General features: G+C 35.7%; 1 protein-coding gene across 3 annotated transcripts in view; it reads left to right on the top strand.

The window, feature by feature from the left end:
- Fam172a (family with sequence similarity 172 member A) overlaps positions 1-22,616 on the top strand; it is a 416,134-nt gene that overhangs the window by 91,645 nt on the left and 301,873 nt on the right. For 2 of the 3 annotated variants that reach the window (XM_028760104.1, XM_028760101.1), the window contains exons 4-5: positions 5,804-5,869; positions 16,744-16,935. In XM_028760104.1, the coding sequence (XP_028615937.1) occupies positions 5,804-5,869; positions 16,744-16,935 (258 nt within the window). The remainder of the gene's footprint in view (positions 1-5,803; positions 5,870-16,743; positions 16,936-22,616) is intronic. The other variant, XM_028760102.1, reaches the window with a different exon arrangement.

The raw sequence follows: 22,616 nt of genomic DNA on the forward strand, positions 1-22,616 counted from the left end.
CTCTAGCTTTCTGAAACTGTAAGCCAAATTCAACACTTTTAAAGATGCCTTGGTTATGGTATTTTAGCACAGCAATAGAAGAGTAGTTACATTATGAATAATTTGTGTTTTGGTTCTAAGTCAGACTTGAAGGAAACATTCATCCCTCTGAATCTTATGATTTTCTCATTTTTATAATAGAAAACTTGAATGATAAAAACATTACATTTTTAGTCCAACATAGACATTTTGCCTGAGTAGAAGACTGTTACTTTTGGCAGATGTGTTAACTTTTGGCCATTGGAACAAAGTTACAGAGATGAAAAACACAGGAGGAACAAAGATGTATTTTTCCTCATAGGTTTCAGTATGCACATATACTTGTGTGTATGCATTGCATTTTCTTTACCTGTCTTTTTGTTGTGGACATCTAGGCTGCTTCTGTTTCCTGTCTAATGCGAATAGTGTAGCAGTAGACATGGATAGGCAAGTGCATCTTTAGTGTGTTGACTTCAGGTATATAATCAAAAATGAGGTAGCTGGATTGCGTGGTAGATCTACGATTCATTGCTGGTGGAACTTCTGTACTGATTTCTATAGCTTCTCCTCAAGATTATGTTACCACCAGTAGCATATAAAAGTTACTTATTCCCTGCATCCACACCAGCATTTTTCCTCCTTTGTTTTCTTGATGATCTCCATTCTCAGTAGAGTAAGATGGGATTTTGAAGTAGTTTAATTAGTGCTTCTTTTCTGTTATTAAACACTTTGATAATAGCCTTTTTTATGTCTAGCCTCCTATGTTTCTAATCTCAAACATTCTTAGATATACTTTTATTGATTGATCCTTTTTCATAGCTTAGGGTACCACTTAATGAATGTGTGAATATTCTTGAATATTCTGCAAGGCTTATAATGCTTAGCCCTTGACTGCTTCCTACCTCTGTAGGAAAATTTTTTGCTTTGAGAATTGTTAAGCTTTATGATCCTCAGCCATTCTCAGTAGTTTTCCTTTTCTGACTTTATTCTTATATAACAGGATTCTGCCTGTAATTTTAAGAAACCATTACGTCATATTTCTGGAGTCCTTTTCCTGCATAACTCCCTTTTCTCTGATGCTCTCTTGATGTAGCATCGGCTTTCCCAAATCCCGCCCTTTTCCTTAGCTTATCACAGTGACAGTGCTTTCCTCACCTTTGGCACCAAGCCCAGAAATTGCCTCCAGGAAGAAAACCAAATGATTTTAGGCCTCACCTTTGTGGTAGTCTCTAAAATTCTCAGACCTGTGTAGCCAGACTTGCCCTGCCAGACAGTGTAATACATTTTAGACATGTGTGTAATTGTTTATAGTGTGAAGTGAAGTCCAAACACCAACAACTAATATGACTAAATTATTCTAACTATTTTGTGTATAATATTGGGTAAGAGGCTGTTTGGAGCAAACTTGTCTTTCCATTCACCACGTGGTCAGTGATTATGAGAGAATATCTCTAGCTATGAGATGGCTTGTTTTTCTCATGCCTGATAGAACTGACTTCTTTACTGAGTTGTTCAAACTCTTGATCTAGAAAGTAAAAGAGGAGTGGTAAAAAAATAATATTGTTTATTTCTGCTAATTATTGAAGGAATAATTGTTCTCGACAAAAAAGATAAAGAGATACATTAATATCCTGTATTAAAGTAGCTGATGCTATCTTTCTGTTACAAGCTACTCACGGTTATTAGCATAGCAAAGGGTACCTAGACAGCTGCTAAAAATTATCAGTTTACCTCAACTTATGACCTGAAGTCATTTAACAGTTTCCTTCACTAGGAGGGGTAAGTCATCTGGAGGAAATTTGCTATTTGCATGAACAGTATGTAATGTGTACTTCATTTTTTTTTATGGATTTCTCTTATAAATTACTAAGCCTTAATTTTGTCAATTGGTGTGCCCTACATAACTATGAACTGAAATTTGTTTCCTTGGGCATGGTAACACAAAGTTCTCAATCACTATACATTTTATAATACTTCTATGAATATTTGTTTTAATACGGAAAGTAGGAAAAATGAAAAATATTGTAGAAAGAAATGGATAGAAATCTTTACTAAGGAGCTTAATATGGTGATAGCAAGTATTTGAATTCTGTAATCACAGAGTCTTTCTTCTCAGTGGCTTTGTGTGTTCAAGGTTATTTCCTACTTTCTCTTCTACTAGATATATTGTATCTAGTTTTACTTTGAGATCTTTGATCCATTTGGACTTGAGTTTTGTGCAGGGTGTTAAATATGGATCTATTTGCATTCTATTGCATGCAGATAGGAATTTTGACCAGCACCATTTGTTGAAGATGCTCTCCTTTTTCTATTGTATGGTTTTTGGCAAGTGTCCAAAGGTTTGTGAGTTTATATCTGGGTCTAAGACTTGATTCCATTGGTTCATCTGTTTCTATACCAATACCATGCAGTTTTGATTACTGTTGCTCTGTAGTACAGCTTGTGATCGGGGATAGAGAAACCTCCAGAAATTCTTTTATTATTCAGTACTGTTTGAGGGTTTTTTGTTCTTCCATAGGAAATTGAGAATTGTTCTTTCAAGATTTTTAAAGAATTGTGTTGGGATTTTGATTGGGATTCCATTGAATTTGTAGATGGCTAGTGGTAAGATGGCCATTTTCTCTATTTTAATCCTACTGATTCAGGAGCGTGGGAGATCTTTCTATCTTCTGATATCTTCCTCAATTTCTTCAGAATCTTGAAGTTCTTATCATACAGGTCTTTTACTTGCTTGGTTAGAGTTACAACAAGGTATTTTATATTATTTGTTGGTATTATGAAGGATACTGTCTCCCTAAAGTCTTTCTCAGCATGTTTATCATTTGTGTAAATGAGGGCTATTAATTTGTTTGAGTTAATTTTGTGTCCGTCTACTTTGCTGAATGTATTTATCAATTGTAGGAGTTCTCTGGTAGAATTTTTTTTGGGTCGCTTATGTATGCTATCATATCATGTGAATAACAATATTTTGACTTCTTCCGTTGTAATTTGTATCATCTTGATCTCCTTTGGTTGTCTTATTGCTTTAGCTAGAACTTCAAGTACTATATTGAAAAGGTAGGGGGAGAGTGGACAACCTTGTCTTGTTCCTGATTTTGGTGTAAATGCTTTAAGTTTCTCCCCATCTAGTTTGATGTTGGCTACTAGTTTGCTATATATTGCATTTAGTATGTTAAGTATGGGCCTTGAATTTCTGATCTTTCGAAGACTTTTACCATGAAGGATGATTTCTTTCTCCAGAGACTTGAAGTTATTGTAATACAACTCTTTACTTTGCTTGGTTAGTGACACACCAAGTATTTTATATTATTTGTGACTGTTGTGAAGGGTGTTCTTTCCCTAAATTTTTTCTCAGCCTGTTTATCCTTTGAATAGAGGAAGGCTATTGATAGGTAGGTAGTTCAATGGCTATTTCATAATGATTAAACAGTAGAGAATCTGCTAGGTGTTCAGTTCACAGTGCTGGGTTTCTCAGCAGTCTCAGTCAGGTGCTGGAGTCACTGAGCATTCCTGAAGAGCTGGTAGTCTTTAATCTATGTTGTAATCTTGACTAAGGTACATGTAATATTAACCACAGCAACAGGATAGACAAACTTGGTAGCAGGCATAAAGCAGTTTCCTTCTTTCATACCCTTTTATGTGGGCTGCCAGAGAGCATGAACCAGGTTTAAGATGAGGCTTCCTGTTCCATCTGCTGAATAAAATCCCTCACACGGTTTGGAGCAGCTTCAGTTTTAGTTGATTCTACATGGAGTCAAGATGATAACCATGATCAGCCATCACATGTTATATTTCTCTAACTCCTAGTGGATGAGTGATTTTGTTACATAGTTACATAAAGTATAAGGTCCAGAGCAGACACTTGTCCAATAGGCCAAATATAAATAGGCTAATTTAGAAGTATATTATGAAAATAAAGAATTGTCTCTGGTTTTATAGTTTATATTGATATAAGGTTTAAATTAGATTAACTTTTTTCTCAAATTATGTTCCTCAAATATTTTGCATAGTCATGAATTCATGTGAGTTTAATGAATTCTATTGTTCTTTTTGCATAAATATATATCTAATCTCATTTACAATAAGTCATTTCTCTTGAAGTCGTGAGCCACTGTTGTGTTGCTTCATATATGGTTTTAAGTCTGAATTTATATGTTTCTGGTGTTATTTAGAGTATATTTAGTTACTGTCGTCTGGTGAAATGATAGGGACCATGGTATTAGCTATCTCATTAAATCTACTAGACTAATAACTAGATAGTCCAATATGTTATCACCTTTGAAATGACTGTCACATTCATTTTTCACACACATCTATGAAACTATTTCTAAAATAAAATGCATGTACATAAAAGAATTTGATCCTCCTTAAGGAAAGAAGGTGAGAAGGCTAAAGAGTCTATTTTAGATTACTGAATATGCCACCAAAGCAATCAACATCTTAACTTTTCCTCCCTCCCTCCCTCCCTCCTTCCCTCCCTCCCTCCCTCCCTCCCTCTGTCCCTCCCTCCCTTTCCTTCCTTTGTTCCTTCCTTCCTTCCTTCCTTCCTTCCTTCCTTCCTTCCTTCCTTCCTTTGTTCCTTCCTTTTACTCTTTCTTTCACAAAGAAACCTCATTTTGTTTTACAAAGACTTACATATGTTCTCACTGAAGCTGGTGTATGAGATATTTTGCCAACAGGTAATTACAGATGTCTTTGGGGGGAGAAATACTCTGACAATGATCATTCAAACTGCCCGTAAACATTTGCTCCTATTCTAGGCCTTCTGTCTTTGTTTATTGCCTACCAAATAAATACGTTTCATATTGCTGCTGTAACAAATTACCATTAGTTTCCTGTCTAGAAGTTATAAAATTGTAATTTTATTAAAAGCGATAAAAATCTCATAATTTCACGGATCAGTAGGAGACTTACCAGAGTAAAACCAAGGTATGGGTAAGCAATTTTAGGCTAGAAGAGAGACTGAATATCTTGCTTTTCATGTTGTTGGCAGAATTCAAAAGATGGATAGCATTGAACTCTCATGTTTATATTTAGCTGTAAGCTACAGATCTCCAGAAGACATATCTCTTGGCCTGTACTCTTCTTACCTTTCAAACTCAGCAAAGCTAATCCAGGCCTTCCTACCTGACCTCCCTGTAACATACCATACTTCTGTAACTTTCCACTTTTAAGAACATAGGTGATTTGAGTCGAACCACCTCATTAATCCCAGCTTTTTCTCAAAGCTCTTTTTCTCAAGGTCCTTAACCATAGTCATATGTGCCCTACCTACTGTTATCATGTGACCATACACATACAAATGTTCGGACTCAGGGGTGGACATCCTTGAGGAGACTATATTCCCTGACTCATAAACACAGGATTGACTGCACTTGCCCTGGCCTCGTTGGTTTTCCTTTTTTGCTCATAATACTTCTCATAGACTCTTCTTTCTTGCTTTAATGGGGCGAGATTTACAATTCCTTGAGCAGTTACATTATATGTGACACCTATGGAGACACCGTAAGTGAAACAGTTTCTAGAAACACTGGAAAACTTCAAATTATTCATTTCCAAAAGAGAAAGTCTTGTGTGTTTTTTGTGAATTTGTAAAATTGATTTTAATCCTTAGTAGCCATCCTAGCAGCAGAAGGTAAAGCATTAACAACTGGGTAAGAGTCTGTATGTGGCCCACAACATTTGCAGGAGAAGCAATAACAGTGACTTCAGTAATTTATCACAGAAAATCTGTGTTGAGAGTGGATGATATTGGATCTTAATATTTTATTTCTTTCCTCCTTAGATCATCACAAGATACGTTTATGAGCTACTGGAAAATGACTGTAATTTGAAAAAAATCTCTATTCCAGTAAGTTCAATTTTCAAAAATGTTTATTCCAAATAAAATGCCTTGCTTCATATAAAATTGTTTTCAATCCAGGAGAAAATTTTTATTGTGGGTTTACTGTGCAAAGGTTAAAAATAAAAGTGCTAGTTTATTGATACTAGTAAGTCAATGCCTGTCAGTGTCCTTACTCTTCTGTAATAGTCCTTACAAACTAACTCCCCTAATACAAAAGATGAGCAATGCTGATGGTAAGTCTACTAAGATGGTGGCAGAAAGAGTTCTCCGTTTCCTTTTCTCATTTCACCTATTGTTTTTATTTTTTTCATATTTGTTTCCATGTACCTTGCATTGTAATAAGTATTCATTAACTCTTTGAGTATTGTTTGATTCTTCAAAACACATTTCCTTTTTTAAAATTTTTATTTAACTTTATATATTAATGAGTATCTTGTCTACCTGTATGTGTGTGGCCCACACAGACCAGAAGAGGGCATCAGATTCCCTGGAACTAGTGTTAATATGGAGTATGACCATGGGCTGATGCTGGGAATTAAACCTGGGTCCTCTGTGACAGTGGCCAGTGCTGCTCCTACCACTGAGCTATCTGTAGTCCCTTATTGCTACACAAAATACTCCCCCCACCGTCTACACATTAACAAAGTCACTCCTGATTTTTTTTTTAAATATTGCTTGTTTTCTTTTTAGTAGAAGAAGGTTTGGAAATTTTGTATACTTTTGAAATTTTGGAATGTAAATGTTTGCCATTTGTTTTTAGACTCAAATTCTAAACAAAACATCTATCATTGTTTAGACTTTTAATTGAATTACAACATTGCTCCCTTCCTCCCTTTCCTCCCTCCAAATATTCCCCCCCCCCAGACTCCCCCCAGCCACTTAACTTTTTAAAATTTCTGGCTTCCTTTTTTCTTAGTTGTTATTGCATGCATGTATTTTTAATTTACATCACAAAACATTAAGCTTATAAAATAAATAAATAGTAATCTTCTGTATAAAATGATTGTTGGACTAGATTAGATTATTTTTGCTGCTCCTGACAACTCTTTTATGATATGAGTCCAGATGACAATGGAATTGATTTATTTCATATGCAAAACTTTACATATAGATAGTTTCACTGAACTTTTTCAGAGTATTCTTAATATCTTGTGTCATGTTATTGAGGAGTTTGAAGATATATTGCTTCTTAAAATTCTCACCTTTGATTGCAAAGTTCCAGTAAAAACTATTTTCCATTTAATCTTTTGTAGGTAACTTCTAGTTATAGAAATTAATATTATTCATTAATGATCATTCAAGTCAATAAATGCTTACTGAAGTCACTCTTGCTACTTGTGATATAATCGTAAAGGAAATGTTATTGCATGTACAGATAGCTCATTGCTTGCTCTAGTTTGAAACATTGCTTCTTTCAGGAAAGCCTGGAAGTCTAAATTTTAGCTTTTGTTTTTTGTTTTGCAATCGGTATGGTTGTCCTTTGGGGAGTCAAAACTCTTGACTTCAGGCCTTCTTTCATTTTTTTTTTCTTATAAATAACGACATTTAATTGGGGCTATTTTATGGGTTTATGGGTTTAGAGATTCAGTCTGTTATCATCATGGCAGGAAGCATAGGAATGTCCTGCAGGACTGGTACTGGAGAAATAGCTGAGAGTTCTGTATCTTATTCTGAAGGCAAACAGAAGACTGGTTTCAAGGCAGCTAGAAGAAGGGTCTCAAAGCTCACACTCACAGTGAGACATTTCCTCCAAGAAGTCCAAACCTACTCCCACAAGGCAACATCTCATAGTGCTACTCCCTGGGCCAAGCATATTCAATCTACCCCATTCTACTTCCTGGTCTCCATTGGCTTGTTCAAACACATGAGTTTTTATGGGGGCCATATCTACACATAGCATAATGCAAAATACATTTAGTCCAGCTTCAGAAGTCCCATAGTTTATAGCAGTCTCAACAATGTTAAAAGTCCAGAGTTCAAAGTCTCCAAAGATTCATCCAATCACTTAACTGCAAACCCTAATAAAATCAAAATAAAAAAGTAGATCACATACTGCTATCATAGGATATACTATTATAAAACTTCATACTGGACCAAAAGAAGACCAAAAACCAGCTGGGCAAATTCTAAACTCTGCATCTCCATGTCTGAGGTCAAATTGCTCTTCAGATCTGCAAATCTTTTCAGCTTTGTTGACTACAACACAATTCTTTCTCTTTGGCAGCTTTTGGCACTTATTCCAGGCTGGCCTACTTTCTTATTCTGTAAACACTGTGTATTGAAGCTGGATATTGTGGCGCATGCCTTTTATCCTAGACCATGTTTGGGAGATGCTGGCAGATCTGTGTGAGATTGAGGACAGCCTGGTTCTCCTATTGATTTCCAGGCCAACTGGGGCTAAATAGTCAGATGTTATCAAAACAAGCAAGCAAACGACCTGTATAAATTTGTTCCTTCTGAAATTTAAAGGAAAACTTTATTACTTTATTCAGTTTCTGAAGAAGAACCTTAAAGACTGTTAGGCTCTTGAGACCGTTTATATTTTGTCCTTTGACTATAACGTTTCTGCTTCTCTGGAGGTTTTGAAGTGCGCTTTGCTCTCTAGATTTAGAGACAAATTACAGCTGGCTAAACGAGAGTGGTTTGGGGAGAATTTTTAAATTTTCAAAAGAGAAAACATGAAATTAGATTCAGAACTTTGTTTTATAAATTTGGTAATTCTCACTTTAATATACAAATTAAGTAAGTTTAGAGATTCATCTTATATGAGATGAAATAAGTAGTATTTATTTTTGGTCAATAAATCCCTTTGTAAGCTTAAAAAGTCTGTCTTTCATAAGTGATTATATGTTATATAATGTGGAACTCTTCAATAACAATAAAAGAAACTTTACTAAAGCTCAAAACACACATTACACCTCACACAATAATAGTGGGGGATTTCAACACCCCGCTCTCAGCAATGGACAGATCATGGAAACAGAAACTAAACCGAGATACTTTGACATTAACAGAAGTTATGAACCAAATGGACTTAACAGACATCTATAGAACATTTCATCCTAAAACAAAAGAATATACCTTTTTCTCAGCACTTCATGGTACCTTCTCCAAAATAGACTGTATAATTGGTCACAAAACAGGCCTCTACAGATACAAAAAGATTGAAATAATCCCTTGCATCTTATCAGATCACCATGGACTAAGACTGGTCTTTAATAATGACAAAAGCAATGGAAAACCCACGTGCACATGGAAACTGAACAACTCTCTACTCAATGATGACTTGGTCAAGGAAGAAATAAAGAAAGAAATAAAAGACTTTTTAGAATTCAATGAAAATGAGGACACATCATACCAAAACTTGTGGGACTCCATGAAGGCAGTGCTAAGAGGAAAACTCATAGCTCTAAGTGCCTACAAAAAGAAACTGGAAAGAGCACACACACTAACAACTTGACTGGACAACTAAAAGCTCTAGAACAAAAAGAAGCAAATACACCCAGGAGGAATAGAAGGCAGGAAATAATCAAACTCAGGGCTGAAATCAACCAAATAGAAACAGAAAGAACAATACAAAATATCAATAAAACCAGGAGCTGGTTCTTTGAGAAAATCAACAAGATAGATAAACCGTTAGCCAGATTAAGCAGAGGGCACAGAGACAGTATCCAAATTAATAAAATCAGAACTGAAAAGGGAGACATAACAACAGAAACTGAAGAAATTAAAAAAAAATCATCAGATCCTACTACAAAGGCCTATATTCAACAAAACTGGAAAACCTGGATGAAATGGACAGTTTCCTAGACAGATACCAGGTACCAAAGTTAAACCAGGAGCAGATAAACCATCTAAATAGTCCTATAACCCCTAAGGAAATAGCAGCAGTCATTAAAAGTCTCCCCACTAAAAAAAGCCCAGGACCAGAGTTAGAAAAGGAAATTCTCAAATTCATATGGAATAACAAAAAACCCAGGATAGCGAAAACTATTCTCAACAATAAAAGAACTTCTGGAGGAATCACAGTCCCTGACCTCAAGCTGTACTACAGAGCAATAGTGATAAAAACTACCTGGTATTGGTACAGAGTCAGGCAGGAAGGTCAATGGAATAGAATTGAAGACCCAGAAATGAACCCATACTCCTATGGTCACTTGATCTTTGAGGAGCTAAAACTGTCCAGTGGAAAAAGGACAGCATTTTCAACAAATGGTGCTGGTTCAACTGGAGGACAACATGTAGAAGAATGAAAATTGATCCATTCTTATCTCCTTGTACAAAGCTCAAGTCTAAGTGGATAAAGGACCTCCACATAAAACCAGATACACTGAAACTAATAGAAGAGAAGGTGGGGAAGACCCTCGAATACTTGGGCACAGGGGAAAAGTTCCTGAACAGAACACCAATGGCATATGCTCTAAGATCAAGAATTGACAAATGGGACTTCATAAAATTGCAAAGTTTCTGTAAGGCAAAGGACACTGTCAATAGGACAAAACGACAACCAACAAATTGGGAAAAGATCTTTAACAATCCTACATATGATAGAGGGCTAATATCCAATATATACAAAGAACTCAAGAAAGTAGACACCAGACAACCAAATTACCCTTTTAAAAAATGGGGTATAGAGCTTAACAAAGAATTTTCAATGGAAGAAACTCGAATGGCCGAGAAGCACCTAAAGAAATGTTCAATGTCCTTAGTCATCAGGGAAATGCAAATCAAAACAACCCTGAGATTCCATCTCACACCAGTCAGAATGGCTAAGATTAAGAACTCAGGTGATAGTAGATGTTGGCGAGGGTGTGGAGAAAGAGGAACACTCCTCCATTGTTGGTGGGACTGCAAGATGGTGCAACAACTTTGGAAATCAGTGTGGCGGTTCCTCAGAAAATTGGACATAGCATTACCCGAGGATCCAGCTATACCACTCCTAGGCATATACCCAGAAGATGCTCGAACATATAACAAGGACATATGCTCAACTATGTTCATAGCAGCCTTATTTATAATAGCCAGGAGCTGGAAAGAACCCAGATGTCCTTCAACTGAGGAATGGATTCAAAAAATGTGGTATATTTACACAATGGAGTATTACTCAGCTATTAAAAACAATGAATTCGAGAGGTTCCTAGGTAAATGGATGGAACTAGAAAATATCATCCTGAGTGAAGTAAGCCAATCACAAAAGAACACACATGGTACTCACTCACTGATTATCGGATATTAGCCCAGAACCTTGAAATGCCCAAGATGCAACTCACAGGCCACATGAAGCTCATAAAGAAGGAAGACCAAGTGGGGGTGATTCGGTCCTTCTTAGAAGGAGCAACAAAATACTCAAGGGACCAAATATGGAGACAAAGTGAGGGACAGAAACTGAAGGAGGGGCCGTCTGAAGACCTTTCCACCTGAGTTTCCATCTCATGTGCAGTCACCAAAGGTAGATGCTGATGTGGAAGTCAGGAAGTACATGCTGATAAGAGCCTGATATGGCTGTCTCCTCAGAGGCCTTCAAGAGTCTGACATATTCAGAGGCAGATCCTCACAACTAGCCATTGAACTGATCATGGGGTTCTCAATGGAGGAGTTAGAGTGAAGACTGAAGGAACTGAAAGTGTTTGTGGCCCCATGAGGAGAGCAACAATACCAACCAACCACAGCTCCCAGGGTCTAAACCACCAGCATGGGAGCACTTAGGGAGGGATCCAGGGCTTCAGCTGAATACATAATAGTGGAGGGCCCTGCTGGGCATAGGTGGAAGATGAGATCCTTGACCTCATGAAGGCTGGATGGCCCAGGGTGTGGGAATTTTGAGGGTGGGGAGGTGGGAGTGGGGGGAAGGTGGGGGTTACATCCACGGAGAAGAAGGAGGAGGGGTAAGGGGATAGGGGGTTTTCGGGTGGGTGGTGGATGTGGTAAGGGGACAACACATGAAATGTAAATAAAACATCCAATAAAAAAATTAAAGAAAAAAACAATTCTCTCTTGTTTTCTCTTAAGTACGAATTAGTACTTTTCTACTGAAAGAATGTTACCAACCTTTTCCCCTTGTTACTGAACTAAATTTAGTTTCATAGCTTCAGTAGAGGGACCCTAATGTCACTTTAATATGGCAGCCTTCAGGGAAGAAAAAGCAACAGTCAGTGTCACGAGCGCGCTCATGTTCTGCATAAGCTCAGGGTCTTAAGTCTGAATATTCTCAGTTGCTGCATTCCTGTCCACGAGAGTATTCGAGATGTGACTTAGACTAATCATTTCTCTACATTTCAGTTTTGTTTATTATATACATTCTGTTTAAGTGAAACATCACTTTTTGGGGTTCACAAGTATTCCATAGTAAACTGCTAAGTGCTATACATTATTTGGTGCAGTCCAGTGATCTAATGGCATGTAAATTGGACTGTATTAGAATGGCCTTTGTTTTTTGTTTTTAAAAGGCTTAGCTCAACTGCTTGCCAATATTTGAGATAAACATCCTTGTAGTCATTTCCAAAGTTTATTGAGGTAGTAAGGAAACACTTTTGTTTATATAGAAATTTTGCAATATAAATTTAGCACTATCTTATACAGAGCAAGTTGTATTTACCACATTCAGAGTCACTTTTCTGCTTTACTCTGGTCAGTTCTCCCCAATGATTTGTACACATAGTGCTCTTCTTGTTTCTTCAGTCATACTTCCTTATACATTCCTCGTCATCAGTGTCATCTTTCATTGTATACTCTGAATTTCACAGGTTTCAGTGATGTTCAACTGCGCAATTCAAGCTTATTCATGACTGCTTCTATCTTTAGTCTCATAAAAATTCTCAAATAGAATTATAGCATTTTTTACTTTTTTGAAAATAATTATTCTTCTAGTATTAAAGAGATTGTTCTTGAATTCAAATGAGTGATTTTCCATTGCTTGAAATGCTCCCTGAGACCTGGCCATGGTCATGCTTGTTATGTTGGCACACTGCACTGGAGCCAGGGGATGAGGTGTTCAGCATCATCCTCTATTCTCTGGCATGCTTGAGGCCAGCCTAACTCCACACAACCCTATCTTAGACAAACAGGACAATTGTACTCTTCGGGAACTTGGATTAATAAGTGACTTCCTTGTGACCCTTAGTTTAGAGCAGTCCATCAGATGCTGTTGGGCTCCCTTGTGTGTACCCAACTGAAGATAGTGGCTGCTTCTCTCTCTAATCCACCTGGACTCCATAGTTTTATAGGTGGGGATAGGGCCTCATTAACCTCCACCTCAACACATGATTGATTAACATGCCCTGCTTGTTTAAGTTCTGAGGAAAAACCTTTAGCTGAGAATAGGATTATTGTTGTCATGGCTGTGTTCTAGAAGTAGTGCTTTTTGCTTTTTCTTCTGGTTCTTATATTCCTTCTCTTTTCTCTTATACAGTATTCCCTGAAACTTACAAAGGTGTAAGTGCTCCATTTAGGTCTAAGCAATCAGCTGCCACTAATTCTTAAACCTAGGGCGTCTCTGTGTTCATGCCTTCACTGTCATTCATTGCAAAGGGATGCTCTTCTGATTAAGGAGGTGTTTGTCTGATGGTATGTGTTTATTAGGCAGTATGAGGACTTGTCAGTTTAGGTACACAACAGTAGTACGTGCCTCCCCATTTCCCAAGGCTTAAGATCCTCTCAGACTCTGGATTTTCTAAAATACCAGACATGAATTTATTCTTGTGAAGGAGACCTCAAATTCAATAAGAAATTGCTTGGTTATTCCAATAACAGTTGCATCACTATTGCACTAGTAGGAACATCTTGCCTAGCAGGCTAGCACTCAATTCATAGGACATACATCTGGTTAAGATAGTTTATGCCATTTTTCCTCAGGAGCTTGCACCGTGCCTTTTAGGATTCTGAAAGCTAGCCAGTGGAGAGGAAGCTTTCAATTCAGTTCTTCCTTGGTTGTTCTATAGTTTGCAATGAATGTGGTGTCATGTCTCCAGCAATAGGGAATTATTAATTAGTTCTGGTTGGTAATTAAGAGGGGTAATTGGCAGAGGCCTGTATTGTTTTCATGGTCTCTGAAGACTTTCCTGACCAATTTTTCGCAAGGAGGTATTTCATATCTGGTACTAGAAATTTTATGTAATATCCCTAGGCTTTTGTGAACAACACTATCTGGCTGTTCAAAGCATCCTCCCTGTTTTTTGTTTTTTTGTTTTTGTTTTATTTTTGTTTTTTATCTCGTAAGCTTTTGTACACCAATCAAATTTTATTTCCATACAAGTTTTCATATTTGCTTTCACTTAGTTTAATTCTCCCTCTGCTCTTTCATTTCCTCAGTCCTCTAGCCCATCCATGGTTAAATATTTCTATCCCTGAGATTCTAGCTCTCTACTTTGTAGTATCCCCTCTGCCCTTGAAGAATCCCCTAGCCAAGTGGCTACTTCCTCACTTACTTCATTCTATAAATCCTCCAAGTTAAACACATAAATCTGATGATTCAAAGCTAGGATCCTCATGTGAAAGAGAGCATGTGGCATTTGTCTTTCTATGCCTGGGTTTTCATCCATTCATCCATCCATACATTTATATATGTGTGTATATGTATGTTTATGTATATATATTTATGTTTGCATATATATGTATATATGCATATATGTGTATGTATGTGTATATCTATAGGTATAGATATAAAATCAGGTAGTAAGCCTTGGGAAATGGGGAGGCGTGTACCACTGCTATGTAGCTAAACTGACATGGCTTAATATGGCCTTCTAAATACACATACCCTCAGACAAATATCACCCTCAGCCTTACTCAGAGAGGATTCTCTTTGTAATGAATGGCAGTGAAGGCATAAACTCATAGATGCCCTAGGTTTGAGAATTAGTGGCAGATGATTGCTCAGACCTAAATGGAGTATTGATATCACCCTTTGTAATTTTCAGGGAACATTGTAGAAGAGGAAATGGAAGGAGTGTAAAAAATAAGAAGGCAGTATATGTATAATTTGTTATTTATTTTTTTAATAATTGCCATTCTGAGTGGCGTAAAATGGAATTGATAGTATTAGCTCACATGTCCCTGATAGCCATTGATGTATGTTAAAAAATAATTACCAGCCATTTTTATGTCTTCTTTTGAGAACTCTTTATTCAGATCTATAGTCCATTTTGCAATTTGATTATTTTTTATATTTATTTTTAAGTTTTTTGTGTGTATTCTAGATATTAATGTTCTGAATCATTTAAATTCATTGTATCTAAAGGACATCGCTGTCAATTGTATGATTGACATATTTCAAAGGTTTTTTATTCTTTATTTATTGAGTATCTATAAGGTTCTAGTCTCTGTTGTAGACTAAAAATTTTGCCTAATGTAAATTAGAAAACATTATTTCTTCTTAGATTTACACTGTAGTGGAGAGAGATGAATGCATATATAAACACACACAGGCATACACATGTATGCACACACACAACCCACATGCATGCACACGTGCACTCCCGTGCCTGCACATACACATGCACATGCATGCACATCTACTATCTATCTATGAATGAATGCACAGAGATGGGTTGCTGTATGTGTTGTGAAGGAGAACAAGACAGAGAAAGGGGCTAGACATTCATGGGGAAGAGTTTGAGATGTTATTTGTAGACAAGGAAAGCTTCTCTGAAAAGTTGTAGCTATTCATAAACTCCAGCCATTCTGTTCCTACTGAACCAGTTGCTCTTGGGCGGTTTACATAATAGCAACATCAGATAATGAGACTAATATTGTTTTAAACCTAGTTTTATTTTTATATTCCTGTGCATTTTGAATGAATGGGAAAATTTAGATTTTAAAATGTTAGATTAAATTCTAAAGCATTTTTGTAGAATTGTGTGTGTGTGTTGTTCTAACTTTGATACCTGTATGAACATATTTTGTTGTTCGAGTCAAGAACTGGTACAGTATACAGCATGTAGAGTGATATTTTACATGTGTAGTTGTGGGTAGAAAACACATTACTTATTAGTTGTTAATTCTGGCTTTAACCTGGTTGTATAAGGCCTCCATTCTGAGTCTTGACCTTTACTGATGTACCATAGAGCTTGCTGTACATATGTAATGAAATGTTCAGAAATTGGACTTCCTTAACATCTCTAATATCTTTGAAATTAAAGCCATATATAATCAAAATTAATAAACCTTTATATGTGTACTAACTAGATATAAATGCATAATTAATTCTTATGTAAATGAAGCATTAATAAGTTGTTAGCATGTACAAGTTATTGTTTTGTATGCCTGTGTTTGCAATCTGAATGCAGTTCTAACGCCCACTTACATGGGACACCTTGTGTTTGGAGGGTTAGATAGTTTCCTTCCTTTTTTCATAGTTTATAACTGTTCTGGCTAAGTTATTTATATATTGTAGTTTGGGTTTTCTATTTTTTATTATAGGTACAATCTGCTTCAGTTATAGAATCATAGACTATATGCTGTGTAAGCCTGTAACTTAAGTTTGTTCAAATGTAATTTCTTCATTTATTGATGATACCTCAATGAGATTGTGATAAATCACAGAGAGTGATAAAAACAGTTGGATCGTATCTGGACCACGGGGCGCTTTTACAATTAATTATTTTAATGTAAGGTGGTGGTGATACAATACTAAATCTACAAACAATGTAGGAACATGCTTTAATTATCCTTTTTATGTGTTTTTGTATTTAAAATATTTCCGTTGCTTGTTCACCTATTATGTAATTGCTAGATCTTGTTATCTTTCTTTTATGTAAGTTTTTTAAAAGAAGTGATTCTGTAATAACCATTCAATAATTTATAATAGCCATTAGTTGTTTTCTCATTGTGTATATGCTTGATCAAAAACATTTTATTTATTATTTAATTTTTTTTGATTACAGGTAGATGCCACTGAGAGTGAACCAAAGAGTTTTATCTTTATGAGTGAGGATGCTTTGACAAATCCACAGAAACTGATGGTTTTAATTCATGGTAGTGGTGTTGTCAGGGCAGGTCAGTGGGCTAGAAGGCTTATTATTAATGAAGATCTGGACAGTGGCACACAGATACCTTTTATTAAGAGAGCTGTGGATGTAAGTGAAACTTCTTTTGTTTTGGGGGGCATTTTATCATTCTGTTTTATTGCATAGAATAATTTTATTATGTCTTTTCAAGAAATATATTCATGGTGTAATCTTATTAAGTCTTTATTTACCTTCCTTGTATAATTGTTATTTTTCAGTGATGTAGGAAAATGTAGTGATATTGTTGGTTATGTAAAGGCTTAAATGTCTTTGCAGTGAATATTTTAAAATTTTTCTCTTGTTATATATATTTTTTTACTTTTTCTTTGTTTAATAATATGAACTATGAGTTTAAGCATTCTATCATATCATCAACAATGAAAATACTTTTGACAAAAACCCCAAAACATAACGAACCAAGATTGTTCCTGGAATGATTTGCTTTCCTTCTGTCATGAAGGTGGAAAGGAGACTTGCTGATGATGGGTAATCTGTTCATTGAGGGAAGTACAATAAGGACATGTTTTTGGAATTTAAAGAATATTTTGAAGCCTACAAATAAAATGTTTTAAGCTTAAAATAAACATATAAAATGTTAAATTGTAATATTTTAGAAATAAGTTTTTCTATTCTAGTGTTGTTCTATTGTTCAATTGTTGTTTATAAGTCTTTTAAGTTATGCAGTGAATAGCCAATTATCACAATCTATAAGTTTCTTTTACATGTAACTAGGAATATTCCTCAGAAAAATGTCATCATGTATAAAATATTTCCATAGAGAGGTTATTTTAGAAATGGTACATGTGTCCATTTTATTTCTAAAATTGACAATACATTTTATAATTAGTATTGGAAATACATCTTGGATATATATTTACAAAATGGAATAATAAACATTTTAATGTGTTCAGTATTCCTTTGTCCTGGATGTAATAGTAACATTTGAGACAAATCATAGAGAAAGCTTTTGTTAATAGATGGTATGAATCCTCAAATGTGGCCTATTGAGTTCCTTAGGTTAATGCTTTATCCACCTGTGATAAATGTTCAAAGAAACATGTGACTTTTATTCAGTTACTACTCTAATTATGATTTTAGAAAAAATTGTAGTAACTGATTATTTAGTTAAGAAAGAATAATTATTAAGTTGAAATTTATACTAAAATAACACAAAAGTTAGTGTTTTCTAAACTGTCTTATTTTATATTAAAGATAGTAAACTATCTCTTCAGTGGTTCTGGTTGTGATGATAACACATTATCTATATGTTTTAGAGCATTGCATGTAAAATGTATGTACAGTTCATTCAATTTGAAAATAATAGTCAAGAACTGAGGGACTTTGATCCTGTCAGCTCTTGGTGAGATGGTTCATGGAGTTTTATTCCCCTGCAGCAGGTCACCTGCTTCGTCTAATGTAGAACATTTGTTGATGTGCTTTTTGAGGTAAAACTGGGTGGAGGAAACTGTGTGAAATATCTTTGTATGAATGGAGTATTGATTTGCTCAACAGGGAGGTGCAAGTTTTTTTTTTAAATAACATTAGAATAGTAAGCCATTTATTTACCCTTTTAAGTAGGAATAATGTTTAGAGTATAACAGTGTTCTTCATCATTTATTTCTCTGCTTTTCTCAACCATAGTAAATTGTGATTTCTTGAAAGGAAAGAATTCATTTTTAAATATACAGCCTGCCTAAGTTCTAGTTTTAGGTAGTTACATTTGGATTCACTTGTTATACTGACTGCTCTGGTGCTGCTCTGGAGGGACACATGGCATTTTGGGAAGCAGGCAGAGGAAGACCCACAAGGAGGAAGGTGCAGTCCCATTCTTCACTTTTTAACATGGTAGTTCTGCTTTTGTTGCTGTTGTAGTTTTTATTTTGTTGTTTCCTGGAATTTCACTTACAGAAAGGTTTCATAGCGTAGAGAGGGTTGGCTGATCATTAGGATTTTCAGGTCCTGGGAGTTTTCATACTGGTGTGCAAGTCAATTTTAATATTTTACAGGGTAGAGATTATCATTTCCATGTAATGTGAATTTTCATCAGTTATTTATTATTTCAATGTCCATATCAACATATTCTCTCTAGCAAGTAAGCCATGTCTTAGTGGAGCATTTCATGAAGGACGTGATGTTTCAACCTACAGCTCCACTGTGGCCAACAGTGTGGGTGTAAGGTCTGCAACATAAGATTTCTCTAGAATTGTTCAACTCCAAAGAAAGTGATAGGTGTTCTATCCCTTATATTTAGAACTTGATTATAAAATATATATTAAGATGTCATTAGAGAGGAATGGCGCCTATCAAATACCTTCCTGTAATACTTCTGAGGTTCCCAGGGTTGGTGGTTTTAGTGTTTAATACTCTTCATTACACAATACAGTACTCAGGTAAGAGAGTTTATTATGTATCCACACATCTATGATTCAATATCTATATAATTTGAGAGTTACTTTGTTAGTCAAATCAAAGGATTGCTCCCTTTTTTTTTTTTTAGGTGATCTTACCTTATGTGTAAAGGGGGCAAGTAAACTAGATGACCCTGCAATTCTTTAATTGCTACTAGATTTCAAACCAATGCATGCAGCTTAAGGAGACACCTCCATGAGTTCCTCCTTGTCCCAGCCTTACCTGATTGAGTTGCACTGTGCAGAGCTGGGTGTAGAGATCTCTGGAGGCTGACATGGGGAAATGTTGTGGGGACATTCCCCCAACCCTCAAACACAATATTATTTTCATTGCTACTCTGTAACTGTAATGTTGCTACTTTCCTGAATTGTAATGCCAGTGTTTTCCTATGGTCTTAGGTGACACCTGTGAAAAGGTCAGTCGATCCCTTTGGGGGTCGTGACCCACAGATTGAAGTAAAATATTTCATGTTTTAGAATGTTGTTAAAGATCCTCGGCTTTTTTATAAAATTCTGCAGATACACAGGACTTGTGTTTGTTAGGTAAATAGACTCCATGGATTACCATCTTTGTATTAGCAAAATCTAGTCATGTTCAAGTCAAATCAAAATTACTGTGGTTTCTGTGTCCAACCAACAGACATCCCTCTGTATACTTTAAATTGCTTCTGGAATACAGATAATGGCTAATACACTGGAAATCTTTTTTTATATGTGGAGGCACAAAATGGGGGACTCCCTTTACCAGCAGGGCTTCTGCTTCTCTGACCTTGTCTAGGAAGCTTGAACCCCCACCCCCACCTTTCCCTGTGGGATGTCACATAGCCTTGGTGAGATCACAGGTTCAGCTTCTTCCTCCTGATAAGAACCAGATCAGCAAGCATCTGAGGTACCTGGAATGTCTCTCCATGCTAATGAGTCATTTCAATACTTTAGCTTTCAGCCGGTGACCTTTGCCTGCCCTGGATAGCCTTATCCCCCATTTCCCAAAGTATATAACCCCATTTCACCGAGATTAAAGTTGATCTGTCTCCCTGAAGTTGGTCACTGAATGTGTTGTTTCTGTTTGTACTCACGGGCTGTCTAAAATCCCTTATTTTGGACTTTGCTCCCTTTGTCCTCCTAGGCCAGCTGCCAATGACTCCAGGAGAAGCGAGACCTACAGCTCTACTATATTTTTAGGAAATAATAAGGAAAATGTCTGAGCATGTACAGTATAGAGTAAATGTTTTAAAATCTGTTTTCATCTATGATGGATCAATAGGTTTAGATCAACGTATCTTAGATGAAGAACCCAGAAAAAGAGAGGGCTACTTCGTTCATTCTATTCCTAAGGCATAATGGATATTATAGAACTTGATGGCAATAATATTTGTGAAAAGTAGGATTAGGATATAATAAAAATGATAACTCAACAATTTTTCAGCTTTTAATTTTATGTCTTCTATAATAGAATATTTTGAATCTTGTCTTGACAGTAATTTTTAGCATGATAAAATTTAACCAGATTATCTCCTAGATTTATCTAGACTTAGTGTGTCTTCTGAGAACTATTTTGATTTCTTGTGGACTTTGTCCAAACTTCACTGGCCCATTTCTGAAGGCTACCTGCCTCTCATTCTGAGGTGCCCCTTAGTTATTACCTGGATTCTTTGCTTTCGTGATATATTTCCTTATATTTTGGAGCCATTAGAGGGTCAATAGAAAATAAGATTGATGTGTGAAGTATGTGTGTGTATTTGATCATATATGTACACATATGTGTACAACCACATGTGTTTAAACATGTTTAATGCCATATTCTTCCTCAGTCACTCTCTACATTATTTGTTATGACATGGAGTGGAACTTCACTGGTTGAGCTAGACTGACCAGTCAACAAGCTGTGAGGACCCCATTGTACCCACTTCCTCATAGGTGTACACCACAATACTCAAAAGAGTTATGTATGAGTGTAAGGTCTTCATGCTAGCACAGGTACTTTACTGAATGAACCATCTTCATAGCCCTGGAAATAATTTTGAAACCTTTCTTTTTTAAAAAGTTGCCTTTACTCTACTTGTTTTAGTAATTGATTAGCTGTTTAATCCTGTGAGCTAAAATAATTTTTATTCTGAAATTTGGCAGCTTTATTCTCTTCTACCATGTAGTTTAAAATTTTCAACACTTTTGGCCTTGGGTTTTTTTTCCCTCTTTCCTATGAAAGCTCCTCTTTCTGTCTCTTATTTTTTCAGTATGATTTTTGGGTGAAGTAACATAAATACTTAACTTTTTTGGTTGAAATTTTATTGAAAAAAAAAATAAATGCGTTTGTATTAGAAGATAATCTGATCATGGTTTTCCCTTCTCCCTCGTCTTCTCCTAGATCTCCACACCTCTCCACCAATCTAACTTCGTGACTTTTACTGTCTTTAAAACATTAACAGGCAAATAAAACAAACAAGCCATTTTTTTTAAGTACAAAAAATACACAGAGACAAGCAAAACCTGTAAAAGCACAAAATTGGAAACCATAACATATAAGCAAAAGTTCAGTGTGGGGGGAAAAAGGGCTCAAACAGGAGCTACAAAACCACCATTCAGGTCAGTCAGTATTGACTGTGCATTGCCCTTATGTTTGTTTGGTTTGTATATCCATTTACTCTCTATTGGAGAAACCTATTGATTCTTTGTGAATTGTTGCCAATTGAAGATAGTTTCTTGATTAAGAAAGGAAGCTTGTATTTTCTTTCTGCTTGTTCAAATTACAGGTAGTTACTTTGTAATTTGTAGATTTTGAACAAATTATATTGAAAAATACTTCAGAAGCAATCAGTTTGTGAATTCAGTGAATAATTTTGTTCTATAGCAATAGTTGTTCTAGAACATTTTGGGATTTTCTCTTAAGAATTTTTATAATTGTAAAAGGATAGCATTAAAGAAAAACACAGTTGTTACTTGACTCTGGCATGAATTACACACTTGACAAGTGGAGTCAGAAGTTTCTTTATTAAATTATTATACTTATTTGCATTCTAAATGTTGTCCCCTTCCTGGTCCCCCCACCCATCTTTAAAATTTTTGATCCAGAATTGTTCCTATCTAAAGGAAACGCAGGGACAAAGATGGAACAGAAATCTTGGAGTCAGAATTTTTAGTTTATTTCACTTTTTGAAAACTAGAAATTTTTTATTTTGGCTATTGACTTCTATATTTGCTTTTTCTTGTTTCAATTTTGATTTCTGCCCTTTTTGGAAAAGTATATACATAAAACACACCAGATTAGAATTTTATTTTACAAATGTTTATGGAATTATTATACATGTCTATAGGCAATAGATTTATAATAGATAGATGTCTATA

The sequence above is a fragment of the Grammomys surdaster genome, unplaced genomic scaffold (genome assembly GCF_004785775.1).
Source record: "Grammomys surdaster isolate TR1022 unplaced genomic scaffold, NIH_TR_1.0 126391, whole genome shotgun sequence".
Lineage (NCBI taxonomy): Eukaryota > Metazoa > Chordata > Mammalia > Rodentia > Muridae > Grammomys > Grammomys surdaster.